At 45.8% G+C, this 23,048-nt stretch overlaps 1 protein-coding gene across 35 annotated transcripts in view; it reads right to left on the reverse strand.

Moving 5' to 3' along the window:
* Positions 1-23,048, reverse strand: part of EPB41L1 (erythrocyte membrane protein band 4.1 like 1) — a 107,159-nt gene that overhangs the window by 11,936 nt on the left and 72,175 nt on the right. For 10 of the 35 annotated variants that reach the window (XM_020998664.2, XM_020998654.2, XM_020998663.2 and 7 more), the window contains 9 exons: positions 21,665-21,700; positions 19,207-19,410; positions 16,006-16,098; positions 9,583-11,616; positions 8,968-9,072; positions 7,413-7,823; positions 3,935-4,039; positions 3,633-3,716; positions 597-683 (listed from right to left, as the gene is read on the reverse strand). In XM_020998664.2, coding sequence (XP_020854323.1) covers positions 597-683; positions 3,633-3,716; positions 3,935-4,039; positions 7,413-7,823; positions 8,968-9,072; positions 9,583-11,616; positions 16,006-16,098; positions 19,207-19,410; positions 21,665-21,700 — 3,159 coding nt within the window. The remainder of the gene's footprint in view (positions 1-596; positions 684-3,632; positions 3,717-3,934; positions 4,040-7,412; positions 7,824-8,967; positions 9,073-9,582; positions 11,617-16,005; positions 16,099-19,206; positions 19,411-21,664; positions 21,701-23,048) is intronic. The other 25 variants (XM_078150244.1, XM_020998659.2, XM_078150247.1 and 22 more) reach the window with 18 other exon arrangements.

Genomic DNA, 23,048 nt, shown 5'->3' on the forward strand with positions numbered 1-23,048 from the left:
TTGACCTATTCAGGGGGTGATACTAGAGCCAAGGTCTCCTGGCTCTGAGTTTAGAACTTTTCTGAAACACACCACATAGAAAGAGGTTCATCTTGCTGCCTTGGACATTCCATGGAGGCATGGAGCCATGAAGGCAGTGGCAGCCCTGACCTGGAGGGCTGTGCTTGGATCTGGGGCCCGATTTCAGGAAGGGTCACGTCCAAAGGAGGACAACTGGAATAAGCCAAAAGACCTGAGATCATGCCATAAGATGAACAGTTAACAGCACTAGGAATGTTGAGCCTGGAAAAGAGAAGACCAGGGGTGGGAAGGAGAATAGAGAGGGTGAGAAGAACCACTTTCTTCAAGTTTTTGAAAGTCCAGCTAGAGGAGAAATTATATTTGTTCTACCTGGCCCTAAAGGCAATGGATGGAAATTATACAGAGGTATACATTTTGCCTTAATAATAAAAAAAAATTCCTAATGGATGCATAGGGAACTTGAATGATCTCAACTCCAGGAATGGCTCTAATAACTGGAACTGGTGGTTCACTCCACTCCCCCAGCCTCTAGGCTTTTGGCGACCATGGAACTGGATGGAGGATGGATCACTTACCGGAGAAAGAGAACGGATTTCTGTTGCCACCGTCTGCGGGCCTGGAATCATGGCTGCTGCTCCCTTCCCAGACTTCAGACTGTTCTCCTTGAGAAATAACAACAGTTAGATCTCAAGGGCTTGCCAGGCTCAAGGCGAGAGTGGGCAGGCACCCAGAACCCTCCCCCATGTACACTGGTGTACTTTAGTGTAAGAACACTCCCACAGCCACAGAGTTTCTCATTAATTACTAATTAACAAATAATTAATGAGTAGCAGTGGTATTTTTGAATCTCCAGGTAAGCGATACAGTCACTCATTCATCATTCGACAAGCATTTATTAATCGCCAGTGACGTGCCTGGCACTGTGCTAAATGCTGGGGATAAAAGGAGATTACACTCTACTGGAGGAACATTTAAGACCGACAAATCAAAGCAAAATATGTACAAACTAAATGGAGAGTAATTTGGAATAGTGACCTGAGTTCTAGGGTCCTGACTCTGTTTCTAACTCGTGAAGTAAGCCTCTTTGGCAAGTTATTTCTCCCCTCTGAACGCCCCACCTTCCCAGGCTATTATATGAGAAGGTTGGACTCAGTGGATTCTGTGATTCCTTCTGGTTCTATAATCCTTCGCATCTAAGCTGGAGGGGCAACAGTATCTTTGAAAGCCCCTCTTTCCAGGCAGGATTTCCCTTACGACATCCAGCAGTCCAGCTTTAACTTGAACATTAACAGTGCTGACAAGCTCACTGCCTTTCAAGGTAGCCCATTCCATCGTTGAATAGTTCTGATTTTTCAGTTCTAATATTTCCTTGTGTTGAACTATAGTCTCTTTCCCTTTAACTTCAATACAATGGACCTTCTGGGGGCAAGTGGAACAAAAGCCAAGTAGCTGGGGAGAAGTGTGGGGAAGAAAATCGTTTGAATCTCCTTATGTTATAAAGGAATTAGGAATTCCAAACCAGGAATTAGGTTGAATTAAATTGCCTTTTTTTTTCTCTGCAACTTGTGTGTAGGAGAAAGCAGCAAATAACAAGAAAACAAGGACTTACTTTAAAAATTAAAAAGAAATACAAAAATTTTCCAAGGGATAAAAACCAGACTTGATATATGTTTGCCCCAGTAATCTACAGTTTCTCCATCCCCATTCCTGGATCTTCATTCCTGGATCACCGATGTTCAGAATTGCTTATACATAAAGAGAACCTTTAACTTTTTAAAGCAATTCTTCATCTTGATTCCTAAATTCCCTGTGAGGCAGCCAGAGCAGGGATTACTACCAGAGGGGACTGATAAATGGACATAAGGCTCAGAGGGAAGTGCCCTAACCCAAGTTCATACAACAAGCTAGAGGCTGAGCTCATATCTCTGCATTTGTAATACAGAGCTCTTTCTACTCTTCTTTGGCAATTGTTGGGAAGGAGGTACCCATGATTTTGAATAATAATAAGAATAGTTTCATAGTTATAGAGCTAGCTGCTAGGCGGTGCAGGAGATAGAGTGTCAGGCCAAGGGTCAGAAAGACCTGAGTTCAAACCTGGTCTCCTGTTTGCCTCAGTTTCCTCATCTGTAAAATGAGCTGGAGAAGGAAATGGCAAACCACTCTAGCATCTTTGCCAAGAAAACCCCAAACGGGGTCACGGAAGAGTCAAACATGACTGAAATGACTGAACCACAGCTATAGAGCTAGAAGAGATGTCAGAGGCCGTATAGTACAAACTCTTTATTTTACAGATAAGGAAGCTGTGACTCAGCGGGGTTGTGACTTGTCCAAGGTTTTTGGTTGTATCATTCTTATTAAGCATGGTGGAACTGTGGTCTTTTTCTATCACGCTGTGCTTTCTGAGGCCCAAATCAAAGACCCCTCCTGGAGCCTGAATTTTACTGACCAAGTTGGGATCCTAGGATTTAGGAAGGGGCCCGAGAGCACAGAAAACAATGCCAGATCTGGCAGGAAACAGAAAGATGGCCTAGTCTAACCCACTTACTTTAAAGAAGATGAAAATCAGGTGGGAAGGAGGGAAAGGAAAGGAGTTGGCCCAAGGTCACCTAGGTGACCTGTAGAATGTAAATGCAGACACTGTCAGGAGGTAGCCTGCTGGGTGGCCTCCCTGCCACAAATCTCGCCCCCATCCATTCTTCCCTCCACCCAGCTGTCAGTCATCTTCCTCAAGCTCCGTTCCAACCATGTCACCCTTTACTCAATCACTCCAGTGGTTCCCTATCCACCTCTAGGATTAAATATAAAATCCTCTGTTTGGCATTTAAAGTCCTTTGTAACTTGGCCCTTCTCCAACCTTTCCAATCTTTTTATACCTTATGCTTTCCCACCCTAGCCCTGCTACATATTCTGCAACCTGGTGACCTTGGCCTCCTCGCTGTTCCTTGAACAAGAAATCCCAGCTCCCAGCTCCAGGTATGTTCACTGATTGTTCCCTGGATGCCTGGATCTCTCCCTCCTCATCTCTGCTTCCTGGCTTCTTTCAAGTCCTAGCTAAAATCCCACTTTTTACATGACACCTTTTCTAATACCCCTTTATTCTAATGCCCTCCCTCTGTTGATTATTTCAAGCTATGCTGTAATGTAGTTTGTTTGTACATAGCTGTTTGCATGGTGTCTCCCCCACTAATCTGGGGGCTTCTTTGGATTACCAGTGCTTAGCACAGAGCCTGACACATAGTAGGCCCTTAAATGTTTACCGACTGCCTGACTGACTACAACAATAAGGACTCAAACAGATGTTCCTGATTAAACTTTAGTTGCACAGAAAAAACTGGTCTGTCAGAAGGGTCCAATCTCCAGGCATCTTGGCTGGTCAGAATGTGCCCTCTCCTTCTACCCATAAGACAGATGCTCTTGGGATACCTGAGGCCCAGAGCCATGCATCTGCCAAAGCTCAACTCATTTCTCAAGGTTTGACCACGTGCCTTGTTTTTAGTACTGTGAGGGGGAAATCAAAGAGAGGGAATTGAGAGGCACATTTCCAGCATTGCCTGTCACCTCCCCACCTTCGCCCCCACTGGAGACAGCCAGACAGGGCTACATCAGCTTACCATGGTAATGCAGGTGGTTTCCGTGGTGACAGAGTGGGAAGCTGATATCATCTCTTTCCCCCCAGTTGTGCCCCCATCCACCTGCTGACAAGAGGGAAGTTTAGGGGATACTGTGAGGTGACTGGAAATACAGACATGAACACAGACCTCATGATGAAATCACAGGAGGTCAAGAGCTGGGAAAGGGATCCCCCACTCCCTTGGTTTTACTGTCATTGGGGCAAGCCAGTTTTACTGGCATTACTTGAGAGACTTCCCAAGAGCAGGGGCCAGGATGAGGAGCAGGGGGAAAGGCGGGTCACCTGGGCTGTTTCCATGGTACTGACTCTAGCCTGCAATACGGCCTCAGGCTCAATCTTCTTTCTGATCGCCATGCTGCTGACAGTCATTGTCTCAGTCTTCACAGGCTAAGGGGTAAAAGGGATGGGGGGTAACTTTCAGCAATCGACCCAGAATGGGGCTCCTCAGCCCGCTGGTGGTTGTGGGACTCGGTCAGAGCTTCACTGGCCTCCAGGAGGTAGCAGTCTGGAAAGCCAGCCCACCCTGGGAGACGACCCACTTCTCCCTCATCCCCAGACAAAGCATGAGTTTAAGGAGGAGGGATGCCATCCTAGTTGTGGCCTGAAGGGCGCATGGAGTCATGCTTGTCATAACACACTATGAATCAGAATGGGCCATACATAAAGGGGATGAGAGGAGGTGACAATAGCAGTAACAGCAAATAAAAACACATCACAATCACATCGTGTTTTTTCATGCACAGGAACACACATGAAAGGATGCAAAGTGAACTAGAATATGATGCACACAATGACATAAACGGGAAGCACGACCACAATACAATCAAAACAGAATGCTATGAAATCATCATGACCAAGCCTGGCCCTGAAGAAGAGATAGAGAATGCACCTCCCACCCTTCTTTGTAGAGGTGGGGGTCTATGGGTGTAGAACATTACATATAGAATCAGGCTTGTTTGATATGCTGATTAGTTCTCCGGTGTTCCTTCCTTACCTCCTTAAAAAAAAAAAAGGATGATTCTTCAGGAAAAGGAAGAGGGAAGGATATAGCAGGAAATGTAGGCAATATAAAAGCAAGAGGTAGCAATTAAGTTGGTTTTTTTTTAATTCATTTACCAGGTATTTCCTTTATAATAACCCCATGAGAAAGAAAGGGTAGGCATCATTTCAATTTAACAGATGTTGAAAATGAGGTTCAAAAAAGCTATGCCTCACTTCCATAGCTAAGAAGTATCTAAGTCAGGACCAGAAACCAGGTCTCCTAACACCCCACTGATTCCCCAAGGGCTTGGTGGGAGACAGTAAAAACAGGGTCCAGAGACAAAGCTGTCCTGGGTACTGTAGACTGCAGGTCAGAATGTCTCAGAATCTCAGAGCCAACAGTTCCAAGAAACCCTTTGGGCCAATGTCCTCCTTATAACTGAGGTCCAAGGAAGTGATGGCAGCTCAGAAATCTTGTGAAGGATACAAGGGGGCCAAAGGCCTTAGACCAGAGCCTCAGCTCTGCTACTTACTACTTGTGTGATCTTCCGTGGGCCTCCAGCTTCTATAAAATGAAGAGCTCGGACCAGATTTCTAAGTTTCTTTCCTGCTTTAAATCTATGATCTTTGTCAGAGGATCACCAATGGCAAGGCCAGGGCTAGAAGCCAGATCCTCCTGACTTCTCTCACCTCCACACCCCATTCAGGGCTCTGTCTGCACTGTACCATCTCCTACATTTCTTGCAAGATCCATTTTAAGCTGCTGGAGCTCAGAAGGAGCTTGGAGATCATTTACTCCAGTTTTCCCCCTTGGGTAAATCCTGGGATCACAGATTTAGAGTTGCAAGAGACCTTAAATAATAATGATCATAATATTATATCTAGAATTTATAGAACATTCTGTTTTTCAGAGTACATTACAAATATTATCTCATTTTATTCTCACAATAACCCTGGGAGGTAGGTGCTATTATTATTCCTATTTTAGAGATGAAACTGAGACAGACAGAGGCTAAGTGACTTGCCCAGGATCACACAGCTAGTAAGCATCCGAGGCAACATTTGAACTCAGGTCTTCTTGACTCTAAGCCCAATGTTCTATCGACTAGAGGTCAACTTGTCCAAACAAGTCATTCATTTTACAGTGGAGGGGAAATTGAGGGCCCTAGAAGGAAAAGTATCTGTCCAAGGTCTCCCTGTCTAGTGCTTTCTCCCTAGCTCCACTCTGTCCTAAGTCTCCTCTGCATATCATTAGCCAGGATACTCCTAAATCCTAAAACTGCACCCCACCCCTAAATTCCCCCATCCCATGCTAAAGCTCTTTCCTTTCCAAAACATGCCTTCTACCAATGGGCTTAAATACCAAAGTTAGAGGGAGGGCTGCACAAGTCCGGGAACCCAAGAAAGCTAGAGGCTGGAGAATCACCACTGGGTTTCTCAGCCACCTCTTCTATGAAGCCTACCCTGACTAACCCTGCCCTCCACACACTGTTATTTTGTCTTCCTGTACTTCATCTGTACAGAGACAAATCATTCTCAATTACCTTGAAACCTTCCCAGGCTATTTCCTGGCTCATCTCCCCAACTAGACCATGAGCTCTTCCTCTATTACCCTTCAGAACCCAGTTTAATAATGAGCCGACAGTAGCTACTCATCCGCACTAGCTAACAGAGAAATAATTACAGATAGTGCAACCCAGGAGAGAAAGCAAAGACCAGCCTATTCAGATCCTTTCCAGCACCTCCTTCCCATCACCCCCATAGCCAACTTGCCTACTCTCCTATTCTTGTCTAGAAGTAATAATATCTCATCCATTGACACTGTGCTTTATCATTATAAAACACCTTATGTATACTGTCCCCATTCCATGACAGAGGAAGAGCAGGGGGAGGGGGCCAGGGAGGCAGACCTCTGATTTCATAGGCAGAGAGACTTCTCTCCAACACCATAGATCAGCAGCTCCTTGGTAACATCATCCTGAAGGGCAGCCCGGGACACCAAGAAGTTGTGATGTGCCCATTGCCTCACAGTAAACATGTTAGAGAAAGTACTTGAACCCAGATCTTCCTGACTCCAAAGTCAGCCTTCTTCCCAATGATGCCACGCCTCCTCTCCTCATTTTATAGAGGAAATAGAGACTCAGAAAAGTTCAGTGATTTGCCCAAGGTCACACTGCTTCTAATTGTCAGAGAGGGAGCTAGTCTGAACTTAGGTCCTTCGATGCCAAGCCCAGGGCTTAGTTTTACTACACTATGTCATCCACTTTCTTTTCCCCAGACCCTTATCCACGAGCTGAAAACAGTCCATTCTCCAGGAAGCCTCTGCTTGTCATGCTTTCTCCAGCCCAGGGACCATGACGCTTGGACATGGTCTAAGAAGCGATCAAGCTCTTGCAACAGGCATGCTGGCTGATGACTATCACGCCCAGCAGAGAGTAGAGCCTTGGTGGATAAACCCCTAGACACCCGCCACTCCCCACCAGCCATCCAGCCATGCTCAGACCTGTGTTGTCAAGACTAACGCAACGTTAACGTGGCATTCTCAACAAGCCTTTGACTCAGCAAACATGCTAACACGAACTCATGCAGTGGAGGGGGTGGGGAACAGTCGTGCAACACAAGGCAATGCCCCAAGAGGAGGAGGCAACTCTGGGCTGTCCAGCCATCTCCACAGTGGCCCCAGGGCCTAGGGAACATGCAGTACACCAAGACAGGGGTCACAGTGAGAGACAATGAGAGGACTCATGATGGACATGGATGCTTATGGCTCCCACCATACCTCAAAGTGGGGCATGTCAGAGGCGGGGTAGATCCCTCGTTCTGAGGCTTCACTCACTGCCTTAGACTCTTCATCCTGGATGGGGGCTGCCTTGTCAAGGTCTCGTGGGAATACTGGCCCCTCGGCCTCCGAGTCACTCCGATCTCGGTCAAGTTCAGGCAGACTACGGGAGAAGTCCTCAAAGGCAGTCCCATGGTAGTCACCAATCACCGTGAAGTCCACCTCTGCCTCCAGACTGGATGTGGAGCTGACGGTGATGCTGGAACACTTGCGTTCGATGGCTAGGTGGTTGTCTTTCAGGAAGACTGAGTCCCGCTCCTGGTCCTGGTCCTCATCTCCTGGGTCGCTCTCTGGGGCCTTAGGACGTGGGGGTTTGACTTTCTCTTCTGAGCCCTCCCTCAGCCCCGCTCTCTAAACACCAGGTGAAAGCCAAGGAACACAGAGGAGAGACAAAAGTCAAGAGGGTGAATGTCAGAGCACATGTGAATGTCCAAAAGATGGAGGTTGGCAGTAGGGAAAGAATCATCCCAAGAAAGTGTCATTGAAAACACAACACAAGCCAAGAAAACCATAACCTTCCCAAGAGCTCCATGGAGGGGCTGCAAAGTCCTACTCAGGCATTTAAGGCAGAAGCAAGTAAAAAGCAAACAGCCCAGCCTGTACGTCCACCCTGGACGAGAGGCCCCATCCAAGGTTTGGCTCTTGGAGCTCATTAAAAGCGGCTTTGAGCGAGGGACACGGATGGCAGATCAGATGCCGGGCCCTGACATGAATTAAGTCCAGTGTTGCAAAACGGCAAAGGAGTCCACAGGGAGGGAGGAGGCAAGGAGGCTGGAGCCAGCTCTGAATAACAGAGAGGAAGCAAATTTGACTTGTCAATTCCACTGGGCCCATTGGAGAGCATGGGATGCTATTACCTACCATGCTCTAACCTACAATTTCTTTAACCTCCTCCTTCTCCTTGGGGCAGGAACCCTCATTTTCTACTCTAGGCATGAAGCAAAACGAAGCTGGGTACCTTTAGCTGAGAGCCACAAGGAGAATGAGGTGCATTGCCAAGCTCAACCCTCAGCCCCCTTGGAGGGTGGAGACCACGGGCCATCAGTGTAATTGACAAGCACAGTGGGGAAAGAGGCCCCTCCTATCTGTCATACATACCTCTCAACTGGCCCAACCCATTAGAGGCTAACGTCTATACAAACAGTTCTACCTGCTTCATTTCCTTCTATTCCAAGTCTGTTTTTAGAGAATAAAAACAGCAACAAAACATTTCTGGTTGATTTGGTCTTGGCCATTTGGAACTTCCAAATTCAGCCCAAAGGAACAGTCTCTTCAGAGATTGAGGTTCTCAAGACCACCCTGCAAATGGGGCTGGATGGACCAACTGAGTCCCTGTCTATGAAGTTTCTGCGAGGTTGAGAGGTATGAGAGATCTGATTCCAAGCTGGAGACAGGCAGACAGGAGCAGGGGAGCCTAGGCTAAAGCATGTCTAGTTGTGGCCCAGTAAAGGGGGTGGGCGAGCGGGCGGGCAGAGCGAGGATGAATGGCAGAGACCTGGGCAGCCTGGGGCCCAGCTGAACGGCTCTTCTCCTTTGGAACAACTTTAGCTGCTGAGCCTGACAAGTCCTTCTCTTCCCGAGCTGGTTCCCGAGTTTTGCTCTGAATTAGAGAAAAGGGTTAGTCTTAAGGAGGCAGAAAGGGAGCTTGACATTGAGCTGGAGCAGCAACCCAATGGGTAGAGACTGCAGGACAATCAGCTTGTCCCAGGTAGGAAAGGGGAGCGGGGGCAGGAGAAGGGACCATCATTAAAGAAGCCAAGCAGGACAGGAGGAACATGATAAAGCAAGGGGCACTAGGATGACGATGTGTTATGACTGATGGCGAGACCACTCTGCCTCCATTCCAGACTAGGAAGACTGTGCCTATGCCAGCAGCTGGTGGTATTTCTGGCCCAGCCAAAGGGAGGATATCACTGGGGCAACTGTCTGTATTCAGGTATAAGCTCGGGTTACACTTATGAAAAACAAAAAATTGAGATGGCCAAGCACCCTCTGCTCTTGGTGATGGATGTGAAGCTGTAGGAACATGCTCCAGGGAAGAAGCACAAAAACATGCAGTCAGTTCCCATAGGGAGGTGGGGAGGAGAGAGGGATTCATATGGCTGGTTACCCTGGCTTCTGCCAATACGGCCTTGGAGCCAGAATCCACGGATGCACGTTTCAGCTCTTCATCCCTTTCCTGCTGCAGCTCGGTGGCAATGAGCACAGCTCTGACAGGATCTGCAGATGTTCCAGGTTTAGTCATGAAGTGACTGGTATCTGATGCCGAGCCGGTAGGCTCTGTGGCTTTGGGGCTAGAGAGATTATTGGGGGGATGAAGCTGAACAAAACCTAGCTCCAAGAGTTTGTTACGCTGCTGTTCCACTTGCCCTGGGAAGGGTTCAGATGATTGCTCACTTGGAAGGGCCCTGAAATCACCTACATTTGTCCAGAGGTTATCTGCACCATGAGTGTCACCTCGTTCAAATATCTTAATTTTATTGGCCACAGAGGTCTTGCTGATATCTTCCTGGGAGCCCTCATGACCACTAGCTTGGAAAGATATCCCCTGCTTGGGTTCCCTTCCCAAGGCAGTGAGCACCAGGCCTCCTGCTGCTTTGGTCTGCTTGGCTCCATCTTTTGGTTTCTCACTGGTAGTGGGCAGCTCTTCTGTCTTAACTACCTCAGGGACTACTGACTCCTTGGTCCCCAGACTTCCCTTCGGAAAACGGAAAGTCTTTGGAAAGACGATGGGATGTTCTGTGTCAGAGGGCCCATCGTTGTACCACTGCTCTCGTTCTGGAGGGGGTGGGTCTGTACTATCTTCCCAAGCTGCTGAGGCCTCAGAATTCCCTGGGGAAGCCAGGGCAGGGTCATTCATCATGATCCCTTCCATTTGAAGAAATATTGTAGAGGCTTGATTTTCATTCAGCTCAGGGTCTCCCTCTAAAGCATGAAATGACCTTCTCTCTTGGAACAGAAAACGGTCCTCCCTTTGTCTGCCTGGTTCATTCACACCTCCTTGAAGGACCCTCCTTGGACCTGTGTTTGGGAACTCCCTTCTTTCTCCTTTGCTTGGTAAATCGTTCTCTAAGTCATCTGGGGGGCTCTTTTGAGCCTTTCCTATAGAATTTCCTGTCCCAGGCACTTCTTCCTCTACATATTTGCCACGTGTCACGTCAGGAAACTCTCCTTTCCTCTCACAAGAGCTCTGCTCATTGCTAGCTGGTTGATGATTTAGGGATGTTTTCTTACTCAGCTGTTCTAAAAGGACTTTGAGTTCATCTAATCCTACATCTATGGATGGGGGCTCATCTCCTTCTGAAGATATACAAGTATTACTGCCAAGACTTGAGACTGCTTGGTTTGAAGAATTAAGCTCAGGAGCCACTGTTGACTCGCCTTCCAATTCCACTTGGCCTTTCTGATCTTCCTGAATGGCACCCAGATTTGCTACCTTTCCCTCTTCAGGGACAAAGGAGGCCTGTTCTTCTTGTTCTTTGCCTGCAAAACTTAAGTAGAAGCTCCTTTCTGCTGGGGAGGTCTCTGTCTCATCACTGGAATCTGCTCTGGTTGAGTCCCCTGGAGAGGCTTTCATACCTTCCTTCTCCAAGGCTGGAGATTCAGAACGGGGGTCCGAAGGTTTCATTGCAGGCACTTCCTGTTGAGTCTGTGGCCCTGCTACCAAAGATTGTCTGTAGGCATGGAATTCTTCTAGCTCCTTTCTGAGTTCCATTTGTCCCTCAAGCTGGTTGGCTGAGGCTCTGTGTTCCCCAATGGCTGCCTCCCTGCTGTTGAGCCTGGGCTGGGAGGTATCTGGGATTTTCTCCACTAGTGCATGACCAGCCAAGAGTGAAGTCCTTTCTTGGCCTTCCTGAGCCCACACGCCATCTTCCCACACAGACTCAAAGTCCTCAGGACTCGCAATCATCCTTCCTCTCTGGCAGGTCTCCCCTTGCCCCTTCATTCTGACTAATTCTTCAGTGGCCACTTCAACTCTGAACTTATCCACTCGGACATCCACCTTGGAGATCCCCTTGCTGGAGAGGTCATCTGATGTGACTGTGGCTGGGGGTTCCTCTGGCTGTGGGGCACTCAGCCTCCTGAGCACAAGCTCTTCAGGCTGAGAGCACTCTCTCTCTATAAACACCCAGTGCTCCGAACCCTGCATTTCAATTGGAGCAAGAAAAGTTAGCATAGGCTGAAATCAGAGCCTGTAACTTCCAGTCAGTGCAAGAAAAAATTGATAGGACCAAAGGGCAGACCATGGCACTGCCCTCATGATATCAAGGAGGAGGGCATTGAAAGGAAAGAAAAATAGTGCCATCCAGTACCTTCTTATACATTCTACTAAGAGCTTCCTTTTGTTACTACCTCCCCCAAATTCTGTGAAATGGGACAGGGCATTAGTATTCAGCCTTTATAGGTAGGGAAACTGATTATTGGATTGTTGGAAAAGATCCTAGCTTTCTAGTCTAGTTCAAGCCCTTGATTTTAGAAGATGAAAAAACAAACAAACAAACAAACTATGGCTCAGAAAGGTCAAGTGATTTTCCTAAAGTGGTATAGCTTGTTAGGGCAGAATGAGAACTAGGACCCCTTATCTCCTGATTCCTGGACCAGGGGATTCTTTAATAATAATGATATTCACATAATAGCTAACATTTATATAACACCTACTAGACATGATGCTAAGTACTTTACAAATATAATCTTATTCGATCCTCATCCCTGGGAAGTAGGTGCTATTATTATCCCAATTTTACAGATGAGGAGACTGAGACAAAATAGAGGTGAAGTGACTTGCCCAAGGTCCCATGGCTAGTAAGTTCTGGATTTGAACTCGGGTCTTTCTGACTCCAGGACCAGTGCTCTACTCACTTCACCATCTAGCTGCCCCCGTCTTTGTGCTCTGTGAAGTACCGAAATGTCCAGGTGCCAAGGAAGTTAGTGGAAGAACTATCATGAGAAACAGCTACAATCGTCACCAGAATGACATCCCATCTTTGTGGACTGACGAGGCTGAGCAACGACGTTGAGACAACTAGAGTTTGAGGAAAACTAAGCTCAAAGACAGCATCTTCTTGAGGAGTCAGGTTGTTTCCATATTCAGTCTAAAACCTTCAAATCTCACTTGGTTCTGGCCTTGGTTTACCTTCTCTTTTCACCTTTCTTCTTGGGAGAACGTGACTCGCACTTGCCTATAATCTCCTACCTGTCCCCTGGCACCCAAGCACACCCACTCTATTAGGAGGGAAGAGCCCCCCTCCTGGGTGCTGTGTGCACGTGAAGTGGGTGGGAGGTGGTCTGGCAGAGCCTCCAGCGTGGTCTCTCTGTCAGGAGGGAGAAGGGTCATGCCCTCCTGCGGCACACTATGCCTCTCCTCACACCCACTGGCTCCTGGTCTGACCTTTCAAGCTGTCAGGGACACAGTAAGGATGGATCTGAAGAAGGAATGGCATTTTTAAAACACCAAATCCTTATTGAAAAGCTTGATTTTCAAAAGAGCTTAAACATAGTCCTACTGAAGGGGCAAAAAGTTGAAATTAAGTTCCAGATTATGTGTACTTTGTATTCCCTGAGATGATGTTACCTAGCCTGAGGGGGCCACGTGCTCTGAGCTGTCAGAATCCATACCCTAGTACCTCGAGTGATCAAGAGCATTCATTGAGAGTGCAAAAAGGTCAAGGTTAGGAATATCAGTGTTGTCCGTAGGGATAACAGAAGTCTTTTCTATGCAAAGTCTATGGGCCCATCTTCAGCCTTATCAGACAAACTAGTGGAGAATGCTCTCCATGCTTCACGGAGAATCCAACCCCTTTGGTTTGGAGGGGTTTTCCCCTGGGCCACATAGCATGGAAGGGACAAGAACAAGAACAAGAAGGCTGTGAATTTAGTAAGGGCTTGGACTTTTTATCATGACACACATATACAGGTAAGCTAAACCCTGGAAAATACAGTAGATTAAGTTAGTGAAGTACTGGCTGGAAGATCAAATTTAAGCACAAGTTCAAGGTCCAATTGGGAAGAAGGAATCCTACACCTGTTGTTAAGTAATTTTTTAGTCACGTCTGACTCTGTGATCCCATACCCGGAATCCTAGGCCTACAACCTGCCATTTCATAAGACCCCTTGAGCAAGGGATCAGAAAGTTCAATTACAGACATCAGATGTCTATTCCCAGGGACACAGCTGGAAACCAAAATGAATTAGATGGTTTTGTTCTGAACAAGGTAATATTAGGCTCAAAAGGGTCCATAATTGGGGAGGAACAGCACAACTTCACAAATGGAAAACATCAACCCAGATGAAGAAGAAAGAAAGGATTTTCATTGGGTTCTGCTGTGGGATGGCAAGGTTATCCAGGAGAATTTAGCCAGAAATGTTTACATTTCAGTCTGTCTCACCTTGGCATCATGGGAGCTCAAGAGATGGCTCCATTCGCCACCCCCTTTTCACTCTGCTGTAAGCCTGGCCTTAGATCCTCTAGTATCAAAACTGTGATGATGGCTAGGGACAAGACTTTTAACAGCAGATCCCATGGGCAGGAAAAGTGCTGAAAGGAAGGGAGAATCCTAAGGAAAACTGGATTAGGGAGACAGGAGCCCAGGCCAATACTCAGGCAGCAGGAGCCAGCACAGACATGTGGAAAACATGTCCTTTACCATGGAAGAATCCTAGATTGATTTATATGAATCACCTGATCCATCCCCCTGCCCTTAAGCTCATCCCACGCTCTGGTCTCATCCCCAGCTAAGAAACCCTTTAAATAGAAGATTCTATCACTAAGGCCACTCCTGAGCTTTCTCCAGTGCAGACCTGATTGGAAACAGACTCCTTCACTCAGACAGAGAAAAGGAAGGTCATAAAATCCTGAGGTAGGTAACTGGCAAAGGAATCAGAGCACTGGACTTGGGAAAGAGAAAAATCTGAGTTTAAGTCCTGACTCATATACTTCTTAGCTGCATGACCCTGAATGAGTCACTTAACTTCTCTTTGTTTCAATTTCCTCAGCTGTAAAATGAGGAGGGCTGGACTTGATGGACTCCAAGGTCCCTTCTAGCTCAAAAGTGTCTAATCCAACCCTTATCTAAGCAGGAATGCTCTCTACAAGATCTCTCAGAAGTGGTCTTCCAACTCGTACATGAAGACCTCCAGTGATAGAGAATTCACTACTTCCCCATCTTAATTGCTAACACCATTAGTTCTTTATTTTTTTTTGAGGGGGGTGGGTAGGCTCAGGGTTACATGACTTGAGTGTCTGAGGTCAAATTTGAACTCAGGTTCTCCTGATTCCAGGGCCAGTATTCTATCCACTATGCCACCTAGCTGTCCCAAATCGTTAGTTTCTACTATTAGAAAAATTTTCCTTAAATGGAGCTGAAAAGTACAACTCTCATACATTGCTCCTAATTCTTCCCCCTTAGGCCAAAAAAATCTAATCCCTCCTCCACATGACAGAGAGCCCTTCAATGCTTGAAGGAAGCTATCATGTCTCTCCTCAGTCTTCTCTTCTCCACGCTAAATAGACCAGTCAAGGGGAAGAATGAGGCTAACTAGAAAATGGACTGCAATCAAACAAAATCCTAAAGGAAACAAAATGAAGGCCCCAAGAGTCTCTGGGACATAAGCAAGAAAGAATAGTCTGTTCTTGGCTCTCCCTTTTTCTAGGGTTTGCCTCTTCTCTTGCGTGGACCAAGAGTTCCTCCTTTTGTCTGCTGGGGGTAGAGAAGGAGGGCACTGCTGCCTGCTCCTGACAATGGCCAGGACTCTCAGAGGATAAAGCTACCCTCTATAACCCTTCCTTCATGGAGGGTTTGGGCACTGGGCCGCTGGCCAAGAGGAGCACATCTTGTAAGGAAGCACCTTGCTGCTCTCCATTCCACTATAGGAATGCTACCCACTGGGGAGCCCTGTAGCCAAGCAAAGGGGTGAGGGTTAGACAGCAGAGTACGGGAGGAAAGGGACACCCAGGCCTTCTAGCCATCCTTGACCCCAGGCAGAGAAGCCCAACAGGCTCACTGCCCGACTAGGCCAGGGGATGGTGGGGAAGGGTACTCTTCTAGCAGGGAATCTGACAGACCCTAAAGGAACTCAATCCAGACCAGAGCTAGAGAAGGGAAGGGCGGACAGAAGGACCATCATCACCTAGATTAGAAGCTTCCCAGAGCCTACAGAAATAAAGACAAGTCCTCAGAGACAAGTCCATCATGGCACTTTGATGCCCTCAGTCCACATAGAATTCAGCTTTGAATAAATCCTATCTGTCCCAATTCTGGGAAAGAAAGCCTGTCCACTCCCTCAGCCCTTTCCCAGGAGCCAATCTGTCCTCTAAGGGGAGGGGACATTCAGGCTGCCCTTTCCTCACAGGCCAGGCTTGAAGGCCTTCTCCTTCCCCTCTGGAGCATGGCTGAGAAGAGGGGAGTGGCACCCTCCCCAAATGGGCACACGGACAGGTCCCCCCACCCATCACACCCGAGAAGGTGACAGATGAGTGAAGAGACCCCGGGAGAAATGGAAAGACCCCCCCAGGTGACAGAGGATGGACAGTAACCTCAGGAGACGACGCAAGACTTTTCTGGATGAATGACTCCAAGCCTAAGGCAATTCCCGGCTCCAGCTGGGAGGCGTCCTCTGTTCTCTGGCTCTGCAGGGAAGGAAGGTCCAGGGCCCAGGCAGAGGGGAGAGCAGGGACACAGGGAAAGGGAAGAGGGAAGGAGAGATGAGAGGGAGAAATACAGAGAGAAAGGGAGAAAGACGGACATACATTCCATGAACAGTTAGCCCTTCCTCACATGGCCCTGGTTCAAATCCAACAGTACAAAGAGTCTTGTTTGGAAGCTATTCATAGCTGACATTTACACAATACTTTATGGTTCACAAACAAAGCACTTTGAATCTTTACCTCATTTGATCCCTACAACAACTTTGTGAGGTAGGAACTACATAGGTATTATTATCTCCATTTTACAAAATGAGGAAGCTAAAGCTCAGAGAGGCAGAATAATCACAATACTCAATATTTAAATATGGCTTTAGGTTTATAAACATGCTTTATATATGTAATTATAATTTATTCTCACATCGTTCCTGGGAGATAAGTGCTAATATTATACCCATTTTAGAGATAGGAAACTGGAATTTAATGACTTGTTCACAGTCACAACAGCTAGTGTTGAAGGCAGACTTGGTGAACCCAAATCTTTCCCGACTCAAGTCCAGCATTCTATCTACTACATCACATCGCCTCTTTGGATGGAGCAGGAAGGCTGTGAGTAGAATGGAGCTGAGGAGGGAGGAAGTCAGAGCTCCTAGTTCAGTCCCAGAAGTGATCCATAGGATTAGGTTAGTTGGGGTGGAAACCCTTATGAAGGTCCCAAGACCTGTGCCTGATACCTATCAGGATGGTCCCAGGATCAAAGATTACATGGCTATCCCAGCCAACTTTGTTCCTATTCAAGTATTAGAAAAGGGAAAGGTTCAAAACAGCTTTCCAACAGCTTTCCTCAGTGGCTTTTTTTTTCTTTTGTGGGAACAAAACTGGATTCATGGCATAGTTCAGTGAAAACATTATTAAGTTAAGAGTTTAGGAAATGAACTCAGCTCCTTCCATTTTGATTTCCTATCCTTGCTCCTCCCTCATGGATCACTGGGGACCATGAGATCATGATTGTGGGTAGAATCTAGGCTCCTGAAATCTCAGGACATACTCTTTCTAAACCTACCCTCTGAATTCCTCCGAAGACCCTTCCAGAGCCATTCAAATGCTAGCAGTGCCCCTGGATCCATTCTGTAGGCTCTGCCCCTTGCCATCTGAGATGCTTCCTCCCCATGACTCAGTTATATTATCTTTCCTTCCCCCAACCATCTACCTTTAGCAACTTACGCACCTCTCAGGTAGTCCCCCCTGGTTGAGACTAAGGAAATAGATTTCCTCCTTTCTTGTCAAAGGATATTTGGCTCTCAGGGGAGGGCCAAGGCTGAGATCATCCTCCACTCCCTGCTCCAAGGTTATCATACATATCCAAGCTGCTCCAGAAGTCTGGCTGGTACCATTAGAGCCTCAGTCCCATAATCCCTGAGGGGACAGGGCTGCTGATAGGCTATGTCAAGAGTGGAGCCCAAACCGAGCCCTGTCCAGGACCAAGAATACAGTGCCACAGCTGACTGAAACAACTGTCACTGAGACCAGGGTAGACACCAGTTCAACTGCCATTTTACTGTTTACACGTCTAGGACCAGACTTCCATTCAAATCAATCATGAGTGCCTTCACAGCAATAACTCCCATACCACCATCTGGTCAGCCCCTTTGCCCAAGAAGCCTGTCTCTGACAGAGGTACTAAGCATGGCTTAGAATGGCTCAGTACTACCTATCTCTTGTAATGTTGGCTCTAAACATCAGAGTTTACCTCTGGGGCTGGGGATACCCCAGAACATTCCAGTAACTTGTCACAGAGCTTTGAGCATTAACTTTGGCCTGTATTACTCTTTTTGGGGGAAATCTTATTCTCTACTGTTCAAATAGAGACAGCAAACTCTCTGTAATCTGGCATAATAATACCAATTTACATTCCTCTAACTCTTTATAGTTTACAAAACACTTTTCTCACAACCACTCTGCAAAGTAGGTTGTCCAAATTGCCACCACTTTACAAATAAGAAAACCAAGTCCTAGAGAGAGGAAGTATCTTTCCCAAGGTCAGATAGATAATAAGTGTTAGAGGTGGGACTCAATCCCAGGTATCTTGTTGAGGTTGGGGAACGCTGAGTTAATTTAAAATTCTGGTTAATAGAGAAATACTACATATCCCATATGTAGATCAGTAATCTTTAAGGAATTAAAACACATATATTAACTTGATACAAAATTTGGATAGAGCACAATTTAATCTTCTTCCAATTGCTTAGAAACCTTCATACATAAGAGAAACCCATGAGCTTTGAAACATCACATGGCTAGGAAGACAGCATACTTTGGACATGAAGGTGGAAAGCTAAGATTCAAGGCTACAACACTTATTAGTTGACCCTGGGTAAGTCTCTTCATCTGAGCCTCAATTTTCTCAATTTTAAAATGAATATACAATATTTGTACTATCTACCTCCAAGAACTATTATGATGTTCAATTGTAATGACAGCTAGAAAGAGCTATCTAAATGTGAGCTGTTATTATTTATGGTTATTGAATGTCAGCTATGGTTGTACAACGGTACTTAGTAATCTAGATTTTAGGGAGAAAATGCCTTTTTCATAACACATATAGGTAAATATTTTTTAGACTTTGTTATAGAAAGTACTTAGAATATGACCTTAGAGTTATAAGCATTGAGTATAAAATTCTATCTTTTTCTCCTTTTCAACAGAGAAATTTACACTTGTGTTTTGAAAAGTTAGGATATAGGGGTAACTCCCCACCACATAGGCTTGTAGCATATTCTTAATAGCTATTTTTGTCATGAATTTTTAAAAATAATAGGCATTAAAGAGTTTATTGGATGTTAGTTAATAGAGTTTTCTTGCTAATAGAATGCTCAACAATAAAGAACATTTTCTTGGCCCTAAAATTCCTTCTTTCAAGCTTCAAACATTCTCCCCCAACCCAACTCCAACATCTCATGTTCCAACATCAAATTTCTTCTACCAAAAATGGCTACTATGAGGCAGATGATAAATGCAATAAAATCTGTGTAAGTCATTACCAATTCCCACACTCCACTCTTTTTTTATGGAGCCCAAGGCCACAGGACCCACCTCATTAGCTTTCTCAGGGGTCCCTTTAGGGGTTCCTTCTTCATGCTTGGGGGATGATGATGCTGGTGAGGAAGGCAGCCTCCGCTCACGTTCCCAGTCACGATCCCTATGGATCAATTTGCTATTGGGCTCCTTCAGTGTCCTCTTGAGTTCATTGATGCTGGCCTGGTGCTTCAGCAGTACATCCTCTGGTTTATCTAAGAACTTGGGATGGAGAAAGCAAGTGAGTTAAAAAACGAAAGTACTTCTGAACTACACTAGTTTTCCATTCCAAAAGCAAGGAGCAAGGGACAGGGAAGATTGAAAAAGTTAGAAGCTGCCCTAACCCCTTATATGCTCACGCTCTCTGGGTATGAGTGAGGAGGAAAGAGGGAAGGATTCATGTGAACTGTCCCCCATGCTTGGAGTATTATCTATTTTCATCCCTTCCTAGAGAAATAACCTTCCTTTCCTTCAAGTCTCAGCATAGGTGCCATTTCCTCTATGAAGCATTGCCTGATGCCCTTAGTGGAAAGTGACACCTCCTTTCTCAAGTAGGACCTCCTTCTGTAGTTCTTCATCCTGAGCACATGTTACCTTATAACAGATACTTGCATAGCCATCTTATTCCCTCAATTAGATTGTAAACTCCTTGAGGAAAGGGCGATGCCACTTTTCAAATATGCATCCTCTGTGCCTTGCCCATAACAAGTGCTTCTAAGGGCCTTTTAAACCGAGCTATCAGGAGTAGAAGACACCGACTGCAGCACTGTGGCCTGAAACCAGTAGTTAGGGAAAGAAAAGGCTGAGGCATCTGACCACAGGCTGGCTTCAACGAGGCTGGAAGTAGTCACCTGCATGCTATGGGGTGGAACACAGGAAAGAGGAGCAATTTACATTTATTTTCCATATCCTCAGGACATCTCATCTACAAGGTTATTTAAGAATTCTCAATTCATCACAATCCCATTTCACTGGTTCAAAAAAAAAAAGTCAGCAGATTCCTTTGAAAAACAATCACAAGATCACAGACCTAGGGAGCTGGCCTGAAAATACAGCTAGAAGCCTCTAGAGTTAGTCTCTTGAGCCATGGAAATATACTACCAAGGATGATAATAGTAATTAGTCTTCATTTGGTTGGCACTTTATAGTAAAAAAAAAAAAGTACTTGGGGCAGCTGGGTTGCACAGTAGATAGAGCTCTGGCCTTGGAGTCAGGAGGACTTGAGTTCAAATCCAGCCTTAGACACTTGACACTTACTAGCTGTGTGACCCTGGGCAAGTCACTTAACCCTGACTGCCTCACCAAAAATGAAAAAAAAAAAGAAATAAAAAGTGCTTTATATACATTACTGAATTTGATCCACACAACAACAATGTGAGGGAGAGAAGTTATTACTATTATTATTATTCCCATTTTACTGATAAGTAAACAGACACAGAAAAGTAAAGTGACTTGATCAAAGTCACACAGCCAGAAAGTGATAGAAATGAAAATCAATAATAGATCTTCTGACTCCAAGTCCAGACTACAATCTATAAGCATTGACTCTTCAGCCACTATAAGTAGAAGGAAAAAGTGGGCTCCCCAAGAGCAAATCTAACCTGCCTCAATGCATCTGCCTTTCCACAATAAGCTCACTGCCTCACTCCCAGAGCCAGTATTCCACAGTGATGGTGAATCCTTGGGGAAGATTCGAAAATCAAATGCCTTGGTCATATTCATCTGAATATCTCCTAGCTCCTCCCTCTACCATGGGACAGGTCTCCTATAACAGGCAGGGATCCACTAGGGTTATGGCAGCCAGCTGAATCCATGGGGCTTTAGAGTATCCGAGGCCTCTGTTGGAGAATGAGGATCATATTCCCTCCCCTTCTAGCATCTTCAAACTTAACCTTTCCCAAGACAGTCAAAAGACAAACACATTTTGGCAATGAACATACTATGAAGGGGCTGGGTTGGGTGACAAGCAGGAGAGGAGCTGTTTCTGGTTGGGGAAATAGGAGTCAATAGAAACAGGAAGAAGAAAAGGAGAAAATGAAGGAAGGAAGAAAAAGAGGAAGGAAGAGGAAAGATAAAGAAGGAAAAAGAAGAGGAAAATAAGAGAAATGAAGAGAAAGAAGAAAGAAGGGAGAGAAAGATGAAAAGAAGAGGAAAATAAGAGAAATGAAGAAGAAGAAGAGGAAACAAGAAGAAATGGATAAGATGAAGGAAGAAGAAGGAAGAGAGTGAGAACTTTACTGAGTAATAAACTTATGAGGGCAGAAAGCAAGCAGATAGCACAGCAAGGGGCCCCTTTCCCAGGAATATGGATGACTTTCCCAATGTAAGGAAAAAGAAGATGAAGACCAGCGAAGGCATGTGGGATGTCCTGAAATGAGAGGGCATGGGCCTGAAATGAAGGCAGAATGGCACATGGCAGATGGTGGGTGGCAGACAACGGACCAGAAGGAGCAGGGGAGAATGATGCGGTCAGTACCTCCTGCTTGTGCCTCGGCGTGGTTTCCTGCTCCGGCTAGCAGTACATGGTGAGGGAGGAACCAGCAGGGTCAGTAGAGGGATTACATTAGATACATCTAGATTCAGGTCAAGCAGGGTGGTGAGGTCGGGAGGGGAGTGGAACTAGATCACTGAAAGAACATTAAGCTGGGGCTACCAACAATATAATTGGGTGGAGGGCCTGGGAAGCATGTTCATTTACTTATGAATGTTAGGTCTGTACATACATACAGCTGTGGTGCGTGTGTATATTCAAAGGGCATGTGTATAGACATACGTGTGTGCTTGAAGAGGTAGGTTGTTTCATACATGTGCCTACGCTGTGGACATACTGTGCTCTTTGAATCCAAGTATGTATGTGTGCATGTGAAATCTCACTGCAAAGTAACAAGCTCTCAAGGTCCCACAAGCATAGGCCCCTTCTCTGAGTCAGTCAGAGAGAGGCCACCTCCTTAGGCCACCAGGGAAGGGCTTGGTGATAAGTCACCGGAGAACACAGATCTCCTGCCTTCATAGTCGTGCCTCATGGCTGCCCCCAGAGAGGGTCACCTCCTTGACCACCAGCTTCAGCTTGTGGGGGCTTTGGGGAAAATGTGATAATACACCTGTTTGGAAGGGTAGCCACAGGCAGACGTGGCCTCTGAGGGACCTTCCCTGAAAGGTTGTACCCTGTGGGGCACAGGAGGCCTCTCTGAGTTCCAGGCAAGGCATCCTCAGGACTGAGAAACTCATGCCTATGGCCCCAGTATTCCAGCTATAGGCATCAGACAATAGTGACGCCATCATAGAATCTGCGTGGGCAGGTCAGGGTTGTATGATAAGCTGCCATTATTAGTTTAACCTTTATAGCCTTTTTAAAAAAATGCAAATAGCGCTGATTACATGGTTTTATTTCAAGTTTTAGTCCTTACTTATATGTATTTATTATATAATTTAAAATTTATTTTTAAATTTAAATTTAAAATTTTAATTAAAAATTTATTTATTATATTTACTAAGCCTGACATTAAAGTTCAGAACAAGAAATAGCAACTTTTTCAAAACATATCACACGTGTAAGTTCTTGTAAGCATATAAATATAATGGTTTAGGCAACTGTGTTTTCTTGGCAGAGATGTCAATGCATTATGTGTACAGAGAGGGGTCATGGGGTCATGGATGTCAGTATCTGAAGGTATGGACATGTACAGAATATACCCAGGAAAATGGGGACTAATGTGCTCTGTGAATGTTTGTGTATATGACAGCCCCTCTCCTTTCTCAGGAGCATAGACCTGGACAGGTACAAATAGCCTACCCACAGGCAGAGATGTACCTTGTTGGAAGAGAGGGAACCAGTTCATGCTGCCTTTCATGAGTAAACA

Source organism: Phascolarctos cinereus, unplaced genomic scaffold, assembly GCF_003287225.1.
Source record: "Phascolarctos cinereus isolate Bilbo 61053 unplaced genomic scaffold, phaCin_HiC Scaffold_2;HRSCAF=192, whole genome shotgun sequence".
Classification (NCBI taxonomy): domain Eukaryota; kingdom Metazoa; phylum Chordata; class Mammalia; order Diprotodontia; family Phascolarctidae; genus Phascolarctos; species Phascolarctos cinereus.